Raw genomic sequence first — 17,410 nt, 5'->3', positions numbered from 1 at the left:
TTATCCATGCATAGTCTTTGTATATCAGTAGAAGCATGCCGTGGCTGAAGCCACAGGGCAGGAGGAAGACCAAAATCTAAAGACCAAGAAGGAGGATGGGTAAAAAATGCAGAGGATATGATTAAATAGAGAGGTGATTCCATTTGGCGATCCTTGAAGGGAAAAGCCTAAATAGAAGAAAATACTGTTCTTTGTAAGTGGATAAATTGAAAGACTTGCAGACATACCTCTTTACTTACAAACTCATTTATTTGGTGAATTAGTAACATAGCACATTTATCTGGTAAATGCTTAGCTGGCAAAAGAAATAAACATTTATCTATATTCTTTTTCATACTTATTATGATAATGCTGTTGAAATCCACACTTATCCGTAAGTGGTAGCAGGCCTGTAAGCTGTACAGAAAGCTGACTGGAGGAAGCAACTTATAATGTTACATATTGCAAACATAAACTACTGAGAAAACATCAGTTGTATACCGCATGTGTAGATTTTGTGAAAAGCATTTAATCTACTGAGTGCTATTTAATCTAAAGGACATGATGTAAGTGAATTGATATCCATGCATTTGGCAATGACAGAAAACAAAAGAGCGTCACTAATGAGGTTATTTACTAGACATGTCGGCAAATAGTTTTATATTAATTATGTACCTAAAACAGAAACATAAACAGCACCAAGGTTCAAGGTAGACTACAGTTGTGTCTCTTAGCTGAGGATTAGAAAGTAACTTGGTTAGAGGATCTAACATTTATTAAATAGTAATACAGCAGAATTATATATTAAAAAGTAGGACATGCAACCTTTATCATATTTCAGTTAATGTTGATAATTATGTTGATAGATTTTTATATTTAAAAATTAATGAAATATTTCTTATTTGACGCTTAATTCTGAAGTCTTGACACCTTTTATCCCAAGTAGGTGTAATATTATATGGATAGGTAAGCCTATTTGTAGGTCAGCATGCATATGTGAATATGATATGGTTTTAACTAAATGAATCATTAAGTTTTATTTTTACTGTGTAGTGATAATAGGGCTGATTCTGATATTTCCTGTGTTCTTTCAAGCGTGGCAGATCCAACACAAGAAAATGCAGATTTTTGTTTTCACTGCATGTCCTCTTGAGGGCGCTGTGAACCCGGGTGAAAGCTGCACAGCTTGCGCAAGCAGTCCAATAATAATTTTGAAAGTCAGAGGGAGGATTCCTGCGTCATGCATCGAGGATTAGATGCTGATGTGGCTTTAATGCCTGGTAAACACTTTCAAAACCTTTAATGTCACTGGAAATAGTACTGCGTCCGTATTTCCGATTATTGCAAATGCAAATAGAGAACAGTTTCATTTTGCATAGATATTACACCCATGAATGTCGGGTTTGACCTTGAACCACAAATTAGAGAAATGTTTTTATTCAACGTTCACTTTTGTATGGGTTAAGCAGATCTTTAGCTATGAGTGTCACTGCCATACTGTAAATTCAACCTAAATTAAACAGCCTCACAAGAGATTCGCCAACTAAAGCTACAGCTTATGAGGATGGCCTCATATGTGGGAGATGTACAAGTAGGTGTTGTTGATGCTCCAGTCAGGGGGGAAGTCCTGCACAGCGTGGCTCTTGACGTGCCTCTGCATGGCGACCAGGCTGCTGCAGAACTCCAGGCACACGGTGCACTGGTAGGGCGCTGCGCCTCCATGGGTCCGGAGGTGTTTGATCATGGCAGAGTAGTCCCGTGAGCGCTGACCACAGAGGCGACACTCAAACGGCTTCTCTCCTTGAAGCAAAGACAATGCACAGGAAGGAAGACATTTAAGGTGTTTGGAGGGGGGGGAGGTTGCAAACTATGAGCATCAGCAAAGGCTATCACATTTATATTCTAGCATGTGAGCTTTTTTGTCTGTTGTTGTCAAACTCTGTAAATGACGAGTATGCACCACTTCCGTAATTTTTTTTTTTTCTTTTTCAGAAATGAATTGCGTTAGTGCGTGAAATCACCAAAACTGGGACACTTTTATGCTAATCATCCAGTCTTGCATAACTTAACTTCATGTCATTGTTCCACTTAGTCAGTTTGTTTCTCTGATTTTATGTCATGGTAAAACAAAAAGAGCACAAGAAATGTGGATAAAAATGAAATTGTGAAACATTTGAATGTTCCAGATTCCTCAAGTTTTGTTCTTAATTTATGTGGAGTGGCAGTCACTTTAAGCCAGGTTGCTTACATTATATATATATGTATATATATACATTTATACGCAGTCCTAATATACACTGTTGATTAACACGTCTCCCACCTCATGGAAGATTGAGATCTGTTAGTTTCAGTTTTTCTGTTAGGTTTTTTGTGATATTAAAATGAGTGGAAAACTATGAGCTGCTTGGAAAACAACTCTATTACGGTCTTCTTCAGAGTTCATATGTTCAGCACTTTGGAAAAACAGAAATTTGTAAGAGGCATTTTAAACATTCAAAGGTGCCACAGAGAAAATATTTGCTTAATTGCACACTTTACCATAATTTCTTTTACTAATACGATACTGTAACAACTCCTCAACTTAAAAGTATTCAAACATATAGTACGTCACAAAAGCATTTCTTAGCAGTAGGACATTTTAAAAATTTTGTCACGTTACAACCACAAAACCTATGTATTTTATCGGGATTTTGTTTGATAGAAAGAGGCGAGTAGAGTAGGCAACAGTTGTACTAAAGAATGAATAACAATGCTTCAACATATTTTTACTCAAGTAGACGTATTTGGTGAAAATTCTAATAAAGCACTGAGTAACTAATTATGATATCTGATTTAATTTGTTAAAATGATGTAATCAGACAAATAAAAATATTAAGAAACTATTTTAAAGAATAATGTAAATAGCAATTAAGACAATGGGAAAAAAAAAACATTTCCAAATCTATGCGAGTGTGTAGAGCATGTATGCTCTAATGCATTCATGTTGGAACAAAGTGTTGTAAAGTGTTTCCAATGAGTACACTTTACTTTAGTGATTATGCACTATTACTTTTTGGGTGATGCATTGAATGCTGTTCTATGAAAACTTGACCTGTCTGCTGTTCTTGGTCTTCATGGTGCTGTTTGTTCACTAACAAACCTCCGAAACCTTCACAGAACATCTGTTTTTTTACTGATATTAAATTTTAGACAGGTGAACTCAAGGTCAGTTGATAGTCCTGATTACAAAGTGTATCTCACATTTTGCCTTTTTTTTTTTGTTTAAATAGTGAATAACTTACCTTTTGTTTTACACTTCACAGTTAACGACTATATAACAATCTATCAAATAAAACCCTCCCAACTCAAAATAAACCCAAGTTTTTGGTTGAAACATGACAAAAACATAAATCTACGTATTGCGCAGTTGTTAGAGTTGCAAGCTTGATTCCAATCAACTAGAACAATGAGTAATCAATAGATCAGTGGTATACTGACTCAAAGTATGTTTTTGAACTGTTAACAATTATTAGAGAATTACCCGTATGAACGCGATGATGTGTATCGAGCTGATGTTTTAGGCTAAACTTCTTTGGACAGTGTTTGCACTGGTAGGGTTTTTCTCCTCTGTGGTCTCTAGCATTCGCTTCGTGTTGCACGGCATCTCTTCCACAGAACTGACATCCATCACAGTTTTGACCTGCGGCAAACCAAAATAGGCAGTTAAAAGAGCAGTTTTAAAGGTGTTAAGGCTCGTCAGCAGTGAAACCCATGTTTTCAAAAACTGCATATTACACACAAAGCTAGACTGCACAACAGGAAATACCACCTCAAACATTACTCAATATTTTTTAAACACGACAAATATGGGTATTGCATTCATTTTTTTAAACAAAATATAGCAGGCAATCAAAGAGAGTAAATCAAATCGTTATTTATTTGGAATAAAACCAGTTGATTAATAAATGCTTCTAATAACAGAAATCTAATTAGCACCTGGTTTGATGTGTTTCTGTACTGTAGGCTTCAAATAAGATATAGGATTTTATTTGAAAACGTCGTAATTAACCAGTCTATTTACAGAGGATTATTTTTATAATCTTGCCACCTCCAGCCATTCTCATTTTATGTTATTGTGTTGAGGTTTTAAATTGTCTTTTATCAGTGATTATTGTATCTGCCCATTATGCTGCCTCTTGACTGAGTCTGTGCTGTAAATGAGAATTGATTCCTTGTCAATTCAGCGTGAGTACCTTTTCAATAAACATAAAAGCTAAGTAATCATTGCTTTCTGACCTCACTTACTAAGCAAACAGGAAAAATATTTACTGTTTTTGAAGCAAAAAATAATTAAAAAAAGACCGCTATTAAAAAGCGATTTTGCAACCGTTTTCTCAGAGAGTGCATCTCTTTGACGCATCCTGTTGCAAGAGAATAGGCTCACCATGTGTAAGAATACTTTCCTGTCAGCTTTGCATGCATATCTTCTTAAAAATCTTTTACAAAAGGTGTGATTTTGAGGTAAAAAAAAAAAGAAAGTGCAGCCTCTTGCTGGCCTGTATGGTTTTTGGGTCTTTTTAGAGAAATTGTACCCATCACAGTAGCCTATAGACAGGATGCTGAAATATGAAGCGAGTATACTGTAGTGAGGGGAAAAAACAGGAGAGAATAAACCACAACAATCGAACACTTACCACTCTAAAAAACGCAACCTGCAGAAATCTGTCGTCGCTTTGCTTGCGTGTTTCCTGTCCAATGCTTCGCTCTGTGTCTCGATTCAAAATACCCAACGTTTTGCAATGCTGGTATTTTGAGATATATGTATATATATATATATAGTATATATATGTATATATATATACACCCCCCCCCACACACCCCTTCTTTAGAAGTCTGAACTTCCATCTCTTAGCTTCAGCGCAGCATTTCTTCCTTTTTAATTTTTCACAGCTGCTGAAAAATGAACATACTGTTCCATCGTAGAACAGATAAAGTCTTTATCAGCTAGATTGTAGACTTTCACTCATGCACTTGCACAAGCTTCCTTGCAGATCCTATGTGAGCTGTTGACTTCAGAAGACTTTATCCAAACATCAAATGTTAGATTTTTTTTTTTTTTTTTTGTCTAAGGACAAACCACGCTTTCACTGCAGCATGTACTGTACTGTGTATATCTAGCTGTATCTAGTAACCACACTACTGCTCCTATTGCACCATGCTTTCAAAACCACAACTCTCTATCACTTTCCATTGCGTAGTTGCATCGCTGGAGCCTGCTGAGGTTAAGGGTCACGCCAATAAGTATTTTACAATCTTGTTAAATTGACCTGTTTTACTCAGGATCAACACTCCTGTAGCTTCAGTGATAGACATGGTCTTAATGTGCTCGTTGCAGTATTAAGGCATTTTTGTTTGATTACGTTCTTACCTAGTTGTGTGGAGGCTGACTCCCGCAGCAACGGATCACAGAGGAGTCTTGAACTGCAGCGTTGGCACCCGTCAGCTCTTTCTCTGACTTTTGGCATTTCGGGATACCTGCGAGAAGCATATTTTGTTTGTTTGAGTCCTGCAAATGGTATGGTACAAATCAAACATCTGTGCCAAAGACAAAAATCTGTGAAAAAAATAGTTTCCTTTTATTAGAGAATATCAGTTTAGATGTAATTCATTGGGGTGTGTTTCCTCCCCTACTGATTCCAACCACGGGATATTTATAGCACCGCTTCAGGGTTTCAATAATAATTGCCTTTGGTGAAAAATTTGATTATAGGGAACAAGATAGTAGGAGACACCTTAGAAGATCTTCTTTTCCACACATACTCTCGTTTACATTCTGAACAATGTTTTTGTGGTGTAGACACGGCCAGTCGAAACACAGAAGATGTGTTTCAGTGGGCGGAAAATCTTAAATTTTGTTAAGAAAGGGGGAGGTGTAGGGGGCTCCCCTTAAGTCATAGTTTGGTTTTACGTTGCGAACGACTTGAAAGAATTTGGCTCTTTTTTTGCATGAAAAAAGAAATTTGAAAAACCATTCTCAGACTTCCTTTTCTCCTAATATCAGAAAGTTCAATGTCATTTATAGAAAATGACTAAAATATTGGAAAACATCTTTGATTTGGATCAATGAAACTATTTTTGCGTATCTAAACGTGGATTACGAGTTTCTAAGAGACCGACAGATTTGATGTGGCAGGGAAGGGTTAACAGGTGAAACCGATCGAGCAGGAAAGTGCAGGAGGCTCAATCTCTCTCTCTCTCTCACACACACACACACACACACACCCGCACACCCCCCTACCGAAGCAGCAGTGAGTCAAGTACGATAGCTGTCGCAAAGGAACAACTGAGCAAGTCAGGGGGTTCTAAAATGAGTCTTCAGTAGGAAAAACATGGAGACAACGTGAGAAAATAAAAACTGAACTTTCCAAAATTATGTCAGAAGGCTGTCTTACCTTGTTTCCACAGTTTGACTAGGGTGGCTCAATTTTTTTCTCTTCAAAATGCCGTTCTTGATCATGCTGCCCATCCTCGAAGTCTCCGTGTACAGATTTTGAGCGTAGGGATGGGGGTGCAAACGTGAGTAGCCTAGTGCCGTGCTTTGAAGGGGAGTTTGAAAATGGGAACTGAGTAAAGGGAACATGTGTTGAGAAGAGAGGGGGAATGGGCATACTACAGAGGTCTGGTTGGAGGACGGAAGGGGATGAGATGCAAAAAAGTTAGAATAGTTCCCTGCAATTCGCATTAGGGTGTTTAAGTGATTCCCATTGTCCCACATGTTTGTAGGGAATGCCCATGCAGAAGAGAAAGCAGAACCGCTGGTGTTGGGCCTGGTAATGACACTATCTCTGTTGCACGGTGTCGCTGACATCGGGGACAATTTTGCCTTCCTTTTTGGGGATTTTTGGCTGGTGGGGATATCCGTAGAATCAGCGATTGAAACATTTTCCATGCCGATGGCAATGCTTGGCTTTTCTACCGGGGAGGATGTTTTTTGGACTTTGTCCTCAGGAACTGGTCTACCTTTTTGCTTTTGATCTTTCTCTTCTACACTTTTATCTTCCTCTGTGAGGTCTACTGCTTCTCCGTTTTTGTCCTTCTCTCTGGCTTTGAGACTGTCCAGCTGCTTTCGGCACTGGTCCTCCAGTAGCTGCATTTCTAAGACCTGGGCGGCTCGTAGCAGCTGCTGCAGGTCTTTCACCGGCACTTCAAGAGCTTGAGTGTAGGTGAAGTCTAAAACTTGCTGGAAGGTGTGGGGAGAGAAATACTCCAATGTGCAATGGGCTGGGCTGTCTGCGTTGCCTTTGGCTAGGTGCTGTGCTAAGGCTCTACTAGCACAGGCTAGAACTAACCGATGCGCCCGAAATGTTTGGCTCTGCACCGAGATGATGGCATCGCAAAACGACCCTGATTGACGGAGGACATCTGCCTGCTGCAGAAAGTGGTAGTATTGAGTGTTGTTGATTCGGATCATTTCTGAACGTTCTGAAAATATCGACGAGGTTCTGAAAAAAGAAAACCACAACACAAGACGTGATCAGATAATTCCTACACTGTGTTAATATTTTTCTTTGTTGCCTTTCTATGGAATGGAAATCAATGGCAGAAAAAAATGTTTGCTGTGGTTTAAATAGTTTTTTCCCCCTGCCTCCTAATTTAGTGTTGTCAGTCGGGAGAGTCAAGACACATTGCACATGAGATTTAGTTAATCATTATAAAATATTTAATAACAATTTTTTTTCATCCAGTATGCAAGCTAATACTCATAATTTTTTAACCCTTCACAAAGACTAAAATGTGCACATTTTCCTATACTTCTGCAATAAGATTTACCTCAATCACAGCAATGCGTTATGAGGCTAAAACATGCCGCTTTGTGAAAATGTACTCTGCCAAGTGACACTTTTGATATTCGCAGAGCACATGAGCACTCTAAAAGCCGCAAAGCCCTAACAGTGTATGAAACCATGACTAATGACTGTACAGTCGAGAAAACATGAGTAAAGTTTGAACGTCAACAACAATAAAGCTGTGTTTAGATGTGACAGACATCAAATGCAAAAGTGTGCAGGGGTGTAATATGTAAATATCTGCATATCAAACAGAAATATTTGGAATTTTGCAACTAAAATTGAGAATCCAGAGATGAAAATGTTGCTGCTGTGTTTACCAGCTGCTTGGAAGGCTGTCGTCTTGAAAATGTTTGACTCTTGCAATTTATAATGCATTGCTGCTTTTCCAAACTGAGGTCAGAAATTGTCTGTGGCACAATTTTAAGCAACTTCAGTTGTTTCTCTGTTTGATCTCTAACTACGATGGGAAAAATGGATAATTAGACAATTATTTTCTGGAAATAAAGTGTTTAGTGCTGCACTTTAACAAAAAAATGCATCAGACTGATAATTTAATATAGACTTTTCATTTCCCATGTTGAAAAAAAAAAACAGCAATACGTTTAAAGGACAAGTTATTTTTTCCAACAGTTTGGCATCTGTTGATTTTTATCTTTACCATTTTTGCTCACGTACACACTGAGCATAGTCCATAAATGTAGCATCGAGAGTGAAAGTGACACTAGAGCAACTTTATACATACTGTATATCAGGGTCATACGCAAGCTAAAGGTTTCACTTCAGTGTACACTTAATATACGGAAGAATAAAAGTCATTATAGCATTTTGTAAACATACTATACCAATAACACTTATTATTCAGTTTAGGTAGATAAAGCAAGCATGAATTGGTGTACAGAATGTCGCCTGTGCAAATGGATGTAAAACTTCCCCGAGGGCAATTTTTGCCAATGCGACATAAATGACTTTTCTACGTGTTCCGCATTTTGAAGTTACAATTCATTGATATGAAACAAAATATACTACTTCTATCAACACTACTATTACTACTACTACTACTACTAGTAGTACTACTAATAGTAATTATTATTATCATCATAATATTAATAATAATAATAATAATAATAATAATAATAATAATAATAATGAGAATATTGTTGGTAATTTGAAGCGACATTTTCCAAAAACCTTACAAATAAAACACGCCTTAGCCTTTTATAGCTTTGAAGCAAATTAAAAGTTTGGAATACTATGTCTTTCCGTATTAATTTTTAATCAACTTTACATTCGCTTTAATGTAATTGTTATGCTTTATTCTAATTACTGAGACAACTTTTTTATATTTCCTAAGACTTTTCCTCTTTGAAACCATGATTAATATAATTTGAAATAATAAACACGGTAGGAGGCCTTCGAACCAAAATCAGCTTAAGGATTGCACTTTGCTTTTTATCAGACATTGACTAATAAACTACATTTTCAGAAGTTTTTAAAAATATTTAACTTAGCAAAAGAATATCACGTACCGCATTCAAATCCACAGTGCACTCCTGCATAGTTCTGTCACAGTTAGCTGGTGCTTGAGCTCCATTCAGCTGCAGTACAGTAGAATCTAAATGCTTACACAGGGGAAAACCATGCATGCACTTGTCAGATTTACACATCCTTTTACAGGACATGAACTCAGTCATCCTCCCCACAGCGCGCATGTAGAGTATTAAAGTCAAAGGAGAGAAGACTGATTTGAAAGACTCCGTGGGCTACAGTAGAGCACAGTAGAGCACATATAGTTTTCACTAGATTTTCTTTAGAAAAATAAAAGGGTGCTAAAAACGACAGAGGAGGAGCAAGTGTATGTTCTTGTGGTTTCAAGTCTCGGAAAATGAAAAAAGCAGAAATCTGCATGAATGAGGCACTTACCGGGTATTTAGTGAGTTTTCTCCCAAGAGGGCGATGAGCTACCCTGCATCATGACTGTACAGTGACTTCTGAAATGTTGGGGCACAGGTTGGTCTGTGGGACAAGGTGGTTTCCTCTTTGTCTTCACGGTCCCTCCTCTTCAAGTCTCCTATTGGTGCATTGATTATAGAGCTAAATGGCTTGCTTCATGCTATAACAAAGCCACTTTCTGTTTTATTAACCCACATGTTATAAAACTGCTATGCTTGTTTAAAGTGCAAGGAAGTTTCTATTATTGTTCATACAATAGAAGTACACCTCAAAAGCAAAAGTTAAAAACCTTCTCTCTTTCTCTCTTCCTCTCTCTCTGTCACACACACACACACACACACACACACACCTCCATGCATATACATATATACATGTCTATAAAATCTATAACTATATATCTACATACATAGATATAGATACAGATAGACAAATAGATATAAATGCAGAAAGGGAGAAATGCTAAGTAGGGAGAGGGAGAAAAATGAGGACAGTGGCGGGATATTTGTGTGATGCTATATACCTGTGACAACCGTAGATGGTTTCCTACCCCTGCAGCCATCGTGTGCTGGTCACTACATTAATAGAGTATTCTGTGCTGTGACAGAAACCACTTGAAAGTGATTGGTCTGTGACAGGAAACATGCAGGCCAAAGCCCATTGGTACTGACATGCAGGGAGGGCAGGCTTGCAAACGTGCACCCTCAAAATAGAGATGTCTGCTTTTCCCTTTTGTCAGATATGTCAGATGTTAATGTGACAACCATCAAAAATAGGCCAACTGTAGAGAGATGGTCACTTAAACAGACCACAGCGGTTGGCTAGTCCTACATTAGGTTTTCTGTAGCTTTTTGTTTAAAACCAGTACGTGCAGCAAAATTATTAATAACAAGTTGAGCTTGCTGCAGGAATCTATTTCCATCACATTTCATTGCATTATTCTCCTTTAATTGCACAAAATAACTTTGTTTTGTCAAAACTGTATCTCTTTTTCAGTTTTAAAAATTTTTAAATACTCTTTTGACAGAGTTTATCTCAAAGACAAGCACAAACACTTCGCCCAAGCACTTGACAAACATGCAGTAGTCTTCATGAGCTTTCTGCGTAAAGTTGAGAATTTATAAGTAACACCTTAAAACATAAACTAAACCACTGAAGCAGAGGACACAGAGTGTACCTGTCACTTCCAGAAAATGTTTGTGTTTTTGAGAAAGGTTTTATTTCTGGATTTTTACATAACAGTTTCAGAAAAAAAAGCTGTTGCCTTTTACACTAAGTAGGTGATCGACATTGTGGAGCACTCAACTCCTGAAGATGCGCCACTCTTGTCTTAGTGGAATTTAAACGCAAAAAAAGAAAAAGAAAACAAAAAAAGACGCTGAGCACCTTAAAAAGCTCCGGCAGGAAAAAAGACAGACTTTGGTGCAACCAAACTGTTGTGGGTTTGAGCAAAAGAAAAAAAAAAAAGGTTTTGTTGTTCAAGATGAAACAAAAAGCATACGGCAAATACCACCAGTAAAGATGTGATCTCTGCAGTTTTCACGTCAACAATTTGGAGCATGTTCATTGCACAACAAGAGCAGAGGGTTCAGTTTGTGATTATGTGAAAATCTGAGTAATATAGGAAAGTTTTGGCATTATGCTATAAGACATTTGAGGTAATGGAAGGTTTGAGAAAGAGTAAAAGTATGGTAAATTATTACGTTTTATGATCTATGTCACAGACGGCTTCTTTGGGATTTGTTTCTGTTGTTGGTTTTGGTCAATAAATAAGCCATAATGTGACAAATATATTTCATACATCAAAATGTGAAACTTAATTCTATTATGAATTCTAATGAGTAATTTTGTATCAGTATTATTAATTGGATTTCAAACTACGCCAACCTCCCTTTGAGTTTACCCAAAAGGCTCTTGGTGCTTTTCTTTCCCATTGTACCTTCTGTCACTCAGTGCTATTTGTTACTGCAATGGGCTTCTTTTTGGAATTTGTAAGTTCTCTATTTTTTGGTAGAAAGTGGTGTACCATCTTACTCCGAGGTCCTGGACCAGATTATTTTTCAGAGGTGATGAAACATAAGCCTTTAAATAGTGTTTGTGTCCAAGCTTTCTTGTACTTTTTGTCCGACTTGTTTTTAGTGTTGTAGATTTCTTCTCCAGAACTTTCATTGCATCTGTGTATCAATACACCTTTTATTCTCTCCTCTGTTTGACTTTGTCCTTCAGCACTTCTTGTGCAGTCCTGTTATTTTCAAAGGGCCTCATGAACAAGTGGTATGGTATGCAGTCATTTTTAATAAATGTAAATATGTGTGCCAATGAGGCTTGTTAGTTAAATGAAAAAGTAGGTTTTTAAAAGCTTTAAGCAGATATTAAAATTTTTATTAAGCCCATATTTCTGTATTAAGGTCTGATGTCATATTCTTTTCTGAAATGTTATGTTTGCATTACTAATAAACAAAAAAAATCATCATAATTTACAGAAAAACTGGCTTGAAATTAAGTTACTGAAATGAATTAACTTTACAATAATATACAAATGTATTGTAGTCAGCAGAGCATTATAGTTTTAAAATTTTGTATTTTCAAGTGCACATAGACTAAAGAAGCTACATATTATTTAGTAGCTTAACAGAGCAATGTATGTATTTTTAAGCTACTTCAGACTACATTCCCTCACAATATATGAGATAAAGATGTGAAACAGCCACAGAGCACTAGCAGAGGTTAAAAACGCAACGCCTAACAGGAAAGCATTAATCTGTGAATCTGTGATTCTATACAAAGCTAAAATGTTGTCATGGGAGAGTGGTGAAAACAAGCTTGGCCAAACAAGTTAACATATCGATTAAACGCTCTAAAAACTTACAAAATGAGCTACCTGACTTTCAATCTGGAAGTAATTTTAGTTCGTTCTCAAAAATCATTTTAATCTTCAGCTGTGTAGTTTACTCTGTATCTCTGACATGCCAAATGCAGCATACGCTGGGCTTACTGTTAAGGACCTTTTTAGGTTAGAGCAATGTGCCTTCAGTTAGTTCACTTGTTGCTGCGAGCATTTTATTTATTTATTGATCATTTCACCATTTGGTGGGATGGTTAAGGTTTTACAAGGTAGTTTCACCTTTCTTTGAAAGTTACATATAATGTGGCCATATAAACAACCCATTAAGCCTTATTAGCATATTAAAGCAGAACCAGCAATTGTCCCCAAAAAATTCAAGATTTCAAGAGAGATTGGTTCAACTTTTCCAATCTTTATGAGTAGTTATGTACTTTTTCCGATGCCTTGACATTGTTTTGTCTTGCTGATAAGATCTTTTTTTTTTCCTTTTGAAGTTGAAACCGTTAACCTCCAAATAATACAACTAATTTTGAAAGCCACCGTAAACCTATTGACAAAGTGAAGGCTGACAAAAAGAAGTTTCATGTTAGCATTACCATGGAAAGAGCTGAAAATTTGAGGCGCTTTTGCACAAATGAGAGCTTCTACGTTTAGATATTTAACAAAAATTCTTCTTCCATTTTTACCTTAAATGATCATTGCATGCATGTCAAGTTAACCACTGTGTGGTTTCGTTGTGATCACTGTGATCACAAGTTTGAGATGTTGATGCATTAGTAAGAGAAGGATCTTTCAGCTCTGCATCACTGTAACATATAACAACTGACCATTTATGATTACTCAGTCTGGTGGTTTGTCAAAGTGTGGGTGTATGCATGGCTCTGAGCTACTCGGTGACATTTGGGGCTTCTCTGCGAGCACTCTGTGCAAACACTCATCACTGAGTCCTCCTCAAAACCACTGGACAGACACCATGATCTCATCTATTCCCCTCAAGGAAATTAGCATCATACCAATGCTTAAATGTCACCTTGCACAACATAGGAAGCAAGCAGTGATGAGAAGGGCTTCACCTACAAGTAATATCAAGAATGTTCACACCATCTCTTCCCCCCCATGCACACCTCACCCCCTCTCACATCACACTCCCAAGCAGCTGCTATCCCCTCACTGTCAGTTGAACAATCACCATCAGACCACCCACAAGACCCCATGCAATGCTGACTCACTGGGGTGTGTCTGAGCAGGATAGCAAATGGTGACAAGCTCCTCTTCTGTGCACATCAGCGTAGTGCGACGGATTGTGCAAATGATGTTAAAGATATTTATCAAATACATTTATCGTGCAAACACACCTTTGATCCACCTACAAAACAACTTTATTTTTATGAACAAAGGGGTTTCATATTGTTGTTTTGTTGAATGAATCAAAGTGTTACCGAACTGAACAAGATGCTCAGACTGCGAAGTGATTAAAGTCTAGGTTAATATGAGTCGGCTTACGTTACCGCACTGGCGGTATGTGAGCAGTTGACTTCACAGGAACCACTACCAAGATGACTGATCCGCGCTACAGGCATCAATGGCAAACTGTTACTGTACAGCCACAGAGCCTTTTCACAGTAATCTGGGTGAGCAGGACTACCCGTCAGTGTTGTGGTTTGGAAGAAGTGAACCAGAGGCTGGGGCTTGACACTTCTTTGTAATTTGTAGGTGAAGGAAGTGTGAGTGCCGCCCACACCCACCCACTGACTGTCAGGTGAGTTTCTGCTTGGGAACTGTGCCAGAGTTACCTATTAATTGATTTGACTGAATATCTGATCCTTTTTAATTACCTCACCTTAGTGGAGAACTTAGATTTGTTTGTCATGCCTTTGTTAAGACATCAAAGAAATGCATGCACAAGTGACAACAGCTGCCGTGCTGCATTACTCATCGCTCTACTTTAAGTTCAAAAGAAACTTTTCTCAGAAACTAAAATCGCAAAAGATAGCTAAAGGTTCTTCAACCCTTTGTTGATGGTTGTTTTTCTCCGCCTATGCTTCTAAATTCATTAGATTAAGGATAGCATCATCAGTCCGCTGAGCAGTGGCTCTACTCCAAGCTCCCCATGGATGATGGAGCTTCCCATTCTGCCTCTAAGTCCAACTCCAAGTACTATATGGAAAAAAAACACATTTCAGCCAAGACACTAAGATACTTGAACTCTTCCGCTTAGAGCACAGACTGACCTCCAAACCGGAGGGAGCAGTTCACCTTTTCAGTTGTAAAGATGTTAGAGGCTGCTCCATTCCCTAAAATAAGTAAGCAAAACAATACTTATTTGCTATGTTAGGTGGAAATTTAAGTATCCTTATTATTAATGATAAATAACATACTCAGAATTCAATTAGTTATTTTTTTACTTTGGAAACATAGCCAGTGTACAATGTGAAACTGTTGAAATGATAAAAATCAGTTTGATTTACCTGAAAGTGAATTGTATTTTTAATAGCTTTTTCAATCAGCTTTATAGTCTATTGAGTAATATTATCTTGCACCAGCATTTAATTAATTTTTTTGTAGTTTTTAATCAGATTAGAATTCAGGGGTGGGCAATCCTGGTCCTCGAGGGCCGGTGTCCTGCAACTCTTAGATGTCTCCCTGGTCCAACACACCTGAATCCAACAGCTGAATCACCTCCTAAGTGCAGTCAAGTTCTCCAGAGTCCTGCTAACGACCTCATTATTTGACTCAGGTGTGTTGAAGTAGAGATGCATCTAAAAGTTGCAGGACACCGGCCCTCGAGGACCAGGAGTGCCCACCCCTGGATTAGATGCATTTTCATGACCTTTTCACTGTCTTGCTTTATGGCAAGACAGTGAAAAGACTACTTTTCAGGTGTGGTGCTGCACCACACCTGAATAGAATAATTAGGTCATTAGCAAGGCTGGGAGAACTGATCTACACAAGGAGGAGGTAATTAAGCCATTTCATTCCAGCGTTTTGTACCTGTGGCACATCTAAAAACTGCAGGACTGCGGCCCTCGAGGACTGGAGTTTGAGACCCCTGGTCTAGATAGACAAAAACAAATATGTTCAGAAAATCTCTTAAAACATAATTCACAAGGGCTTGAAAAAAATGCTGGTGCGTTAGACAAACCAAAGGGCATGACCAAATACTCGAAGTGCCCGATGGGTGTTTTAAACGCTGTTTTCCACTCATCTCCGTGGCGGATACGGAGAAGATGTTAAGCGTTTGTGAGGTCTAATTTGGTAAAGACTGTGGCTTCATGTACAGGTTTGAATGCAGAGGACATTTGATTTTAACTGTTATCTGGTTCAAACCTCTGTAATCGATGCAGGGTCTGAACGATCCATCTTTTTCCCCCACGAAGAAGAAACCAGCCCCCAGGGGCGATGAAGATGGCCGAATTATGCCCGCTGCCAGGGAGTCTTTGATGTATTTTTCCATAGTTTCTCGTTCAGGTCGAGAGATGTTGTAGAGGTGGCTGGTAGGTAAAGGTGCTCTGGGGAGAAGATCTATGCCACAGTCTTAAGGGCGGTGAGGTGGAAGTGAGAGAGCTTTCGTTTTACTGAAAACGGGTGCCAAGTTGTGGCATTTTGCAGGGATGGATGACAGGTCAGGAGGATCTGCTTCGTGTAGTTCTGCCGGTGATGGACCTGGACGAACTGCTGAATGGAGACAGAAGGAGTGACAATGAGTGGACCAGGATTCAATGTGTAACCAGTTGAGTTTGCTGAGGAGTTTGCTGCCGGGAAAACAAAAAATGAAGTGAGATTATTATGGTTTCCAGACATAACCAAGAGTAAAGGCTTAGTTTTATGGAGGATCTGGGGAAGAGCTTTTCCATCTAGAGCTGAGACATAAAGAGGCACAGTTAGAGGGACAGTTTCAATAGATATTTGCTGAACGAAAACTGAGTCAATGAGATTTTGTTCACATCCAGAATCTATCAGAACAGACAAAGGAATGGATTGATTGTTATTGACCAAGGTTGCAGAGAACAGCAGGCGAGGAGATTTCTCTTTCTGTAGGTAGTCCGCCAGCCTCCTTGTTTTTACTGGCAGATCTGGGAGTTTGAACGAACCGGACAGTGGGCAATGAAATGGCCAGGAGACCCACAGTACAAACAGAGTACCTCAGATTCTTTTTTGCCTTTCTTCAGTGGTGAGACGAGTGTGACCGATTTGCTTTGGGTTCTGCGTAGAGGAAGCAGAGTGAGTTGTAGTAGAAACTGACAATGTTCTTACAAGTGGGGTTCTTCGGTTTCTTTCTTTTGTTCGGGACCGGATTCTATTATCGAGCCAGATGGTCTGATTTATTAGTTCTTCTAAAGTTTCGAGTTCATCTAGTGTAGCTAATTCATCCTTAATTGACTCATAAAGGCATGAAAATAGGCGCTCTTTAACGCGGCAGTGTTCCAATTTGAAGCAGCGGCTTTTACTCTGAAGTCAATAGCGAAATCTGCTACAGTTCTCTGTCCCTGTTTGAATGTCCATTATTCGCGAGAATTGAATATTTTATCTGGGCCTCTACTTAAAGCCTGCTTGAATTCCTTCAAAAATTCATGAAATGTGCAACCAAAATTGGTTGGCGTGGGAAGCCTTTCTTCAGCCCACTCTAAGGCTCGACCCGACAACAGGGAAATGACATAAGCAGTCTTAGCGCCGTCAAGGGAAAAACTCTGGAGTGAGTAATTAAAAATTAGAGAACATTGTAAAATGATAATGTCTGCAGGGTTTAACTGTTGGCTTGAGTGTTCTGTCAAGATGGATTCCAGTTCTTAAGCTTCAGGATGATTGGGTG

General features: G+C 38.4%; 1 protein-coding gene across 3 annotated transcripts; it reads right to left on the bottom strand.

The window, feature by feature from the left end:
* Positions 1–228: 228 nt before the first annotated feature.
* zbtb32 (zinc finger and BTB domain containing 32) lies at positions 229–9,830 on the bottom strand. 3 transcript variants are annotated; one of them, XM_032559590.1, is made up of 6 exons: positions 9,729–9,830; positions 9,335–9,427; positions 6,411–7,460; positions 5,387–5,493; positions 3,500–3,658; positions 229–1,779 (listed from the first exon to the last, which is right to left on the bottom strand). In XM_032559590.1, exons 2-6 carry the CDS (start codon positions 9,337–9,339, stop codon positions 1,550–1,552), a joined length of 1,551 nt encoding a protein of 516 aa, XP_032415481.1. In that variant the 5' UTR covers positions 9,340–9,427; positions 9,729–9,830; the 3' UTR covers positions 229–1,549. The 3 variants fall into 3 exon arrangements, with proteins under 3 accessions (XP_032415481.1, XP_032415482.1, XP_032415484.1); XM_032559591.1 differs by having other exon boundaries at positions 9,335–9,403; positions 9,729–9,822; XM_032559593.1 differs by lacking the exon at positions 9,335–9,427 and having other exon boundaries at positions 9,729–9,829.
* Positions 9,831–17,410: the final 7,580 nt, after the last annotated feature.

The sequence above is a fragment of the Xiphophorus hellerii genome, chromosome 3 (assembly GCF_003331165.1).
Source record: "Xiphophorus hellerii strain 12219 chromosome 3, Xiphophorus_hellerii-4.1, whole genome shotgun sequence".
NCBI classification, from domain to species: domain Eukaryota; kingdom Metazoa; phylum Chordata; class Actinopteri; order Cyprinodontiformes; family Poeciliidae; genus Xiphophorus; species Xiphophorus hellerii.
The sequence above is the reverse complement of the archived record's forward strand: the minus strand, read 5'-3'. Positions and strand labels throughout refer to the sequence as shown.

Bases quoted from the DNA above. Each gene is read 5' to 3' on its own strand.
- zbtb32 (XM_032559590.1), bottom strand. The intron at 3,659-5,386 runs GTAAGAACGTAA...GGTTTGCCGCAG, and splicing joins GTCAGCCTCCACACAACTAG to GTCAAAACTGTGATGGATGT. The intron at 1,780-3,499 runs GTAATTCTCTAA...CTTTGCTTCAAG, and splicing joins ACATCATCGCGTTCATACGG to GAGAGAAGCCGTTTGAGTGT.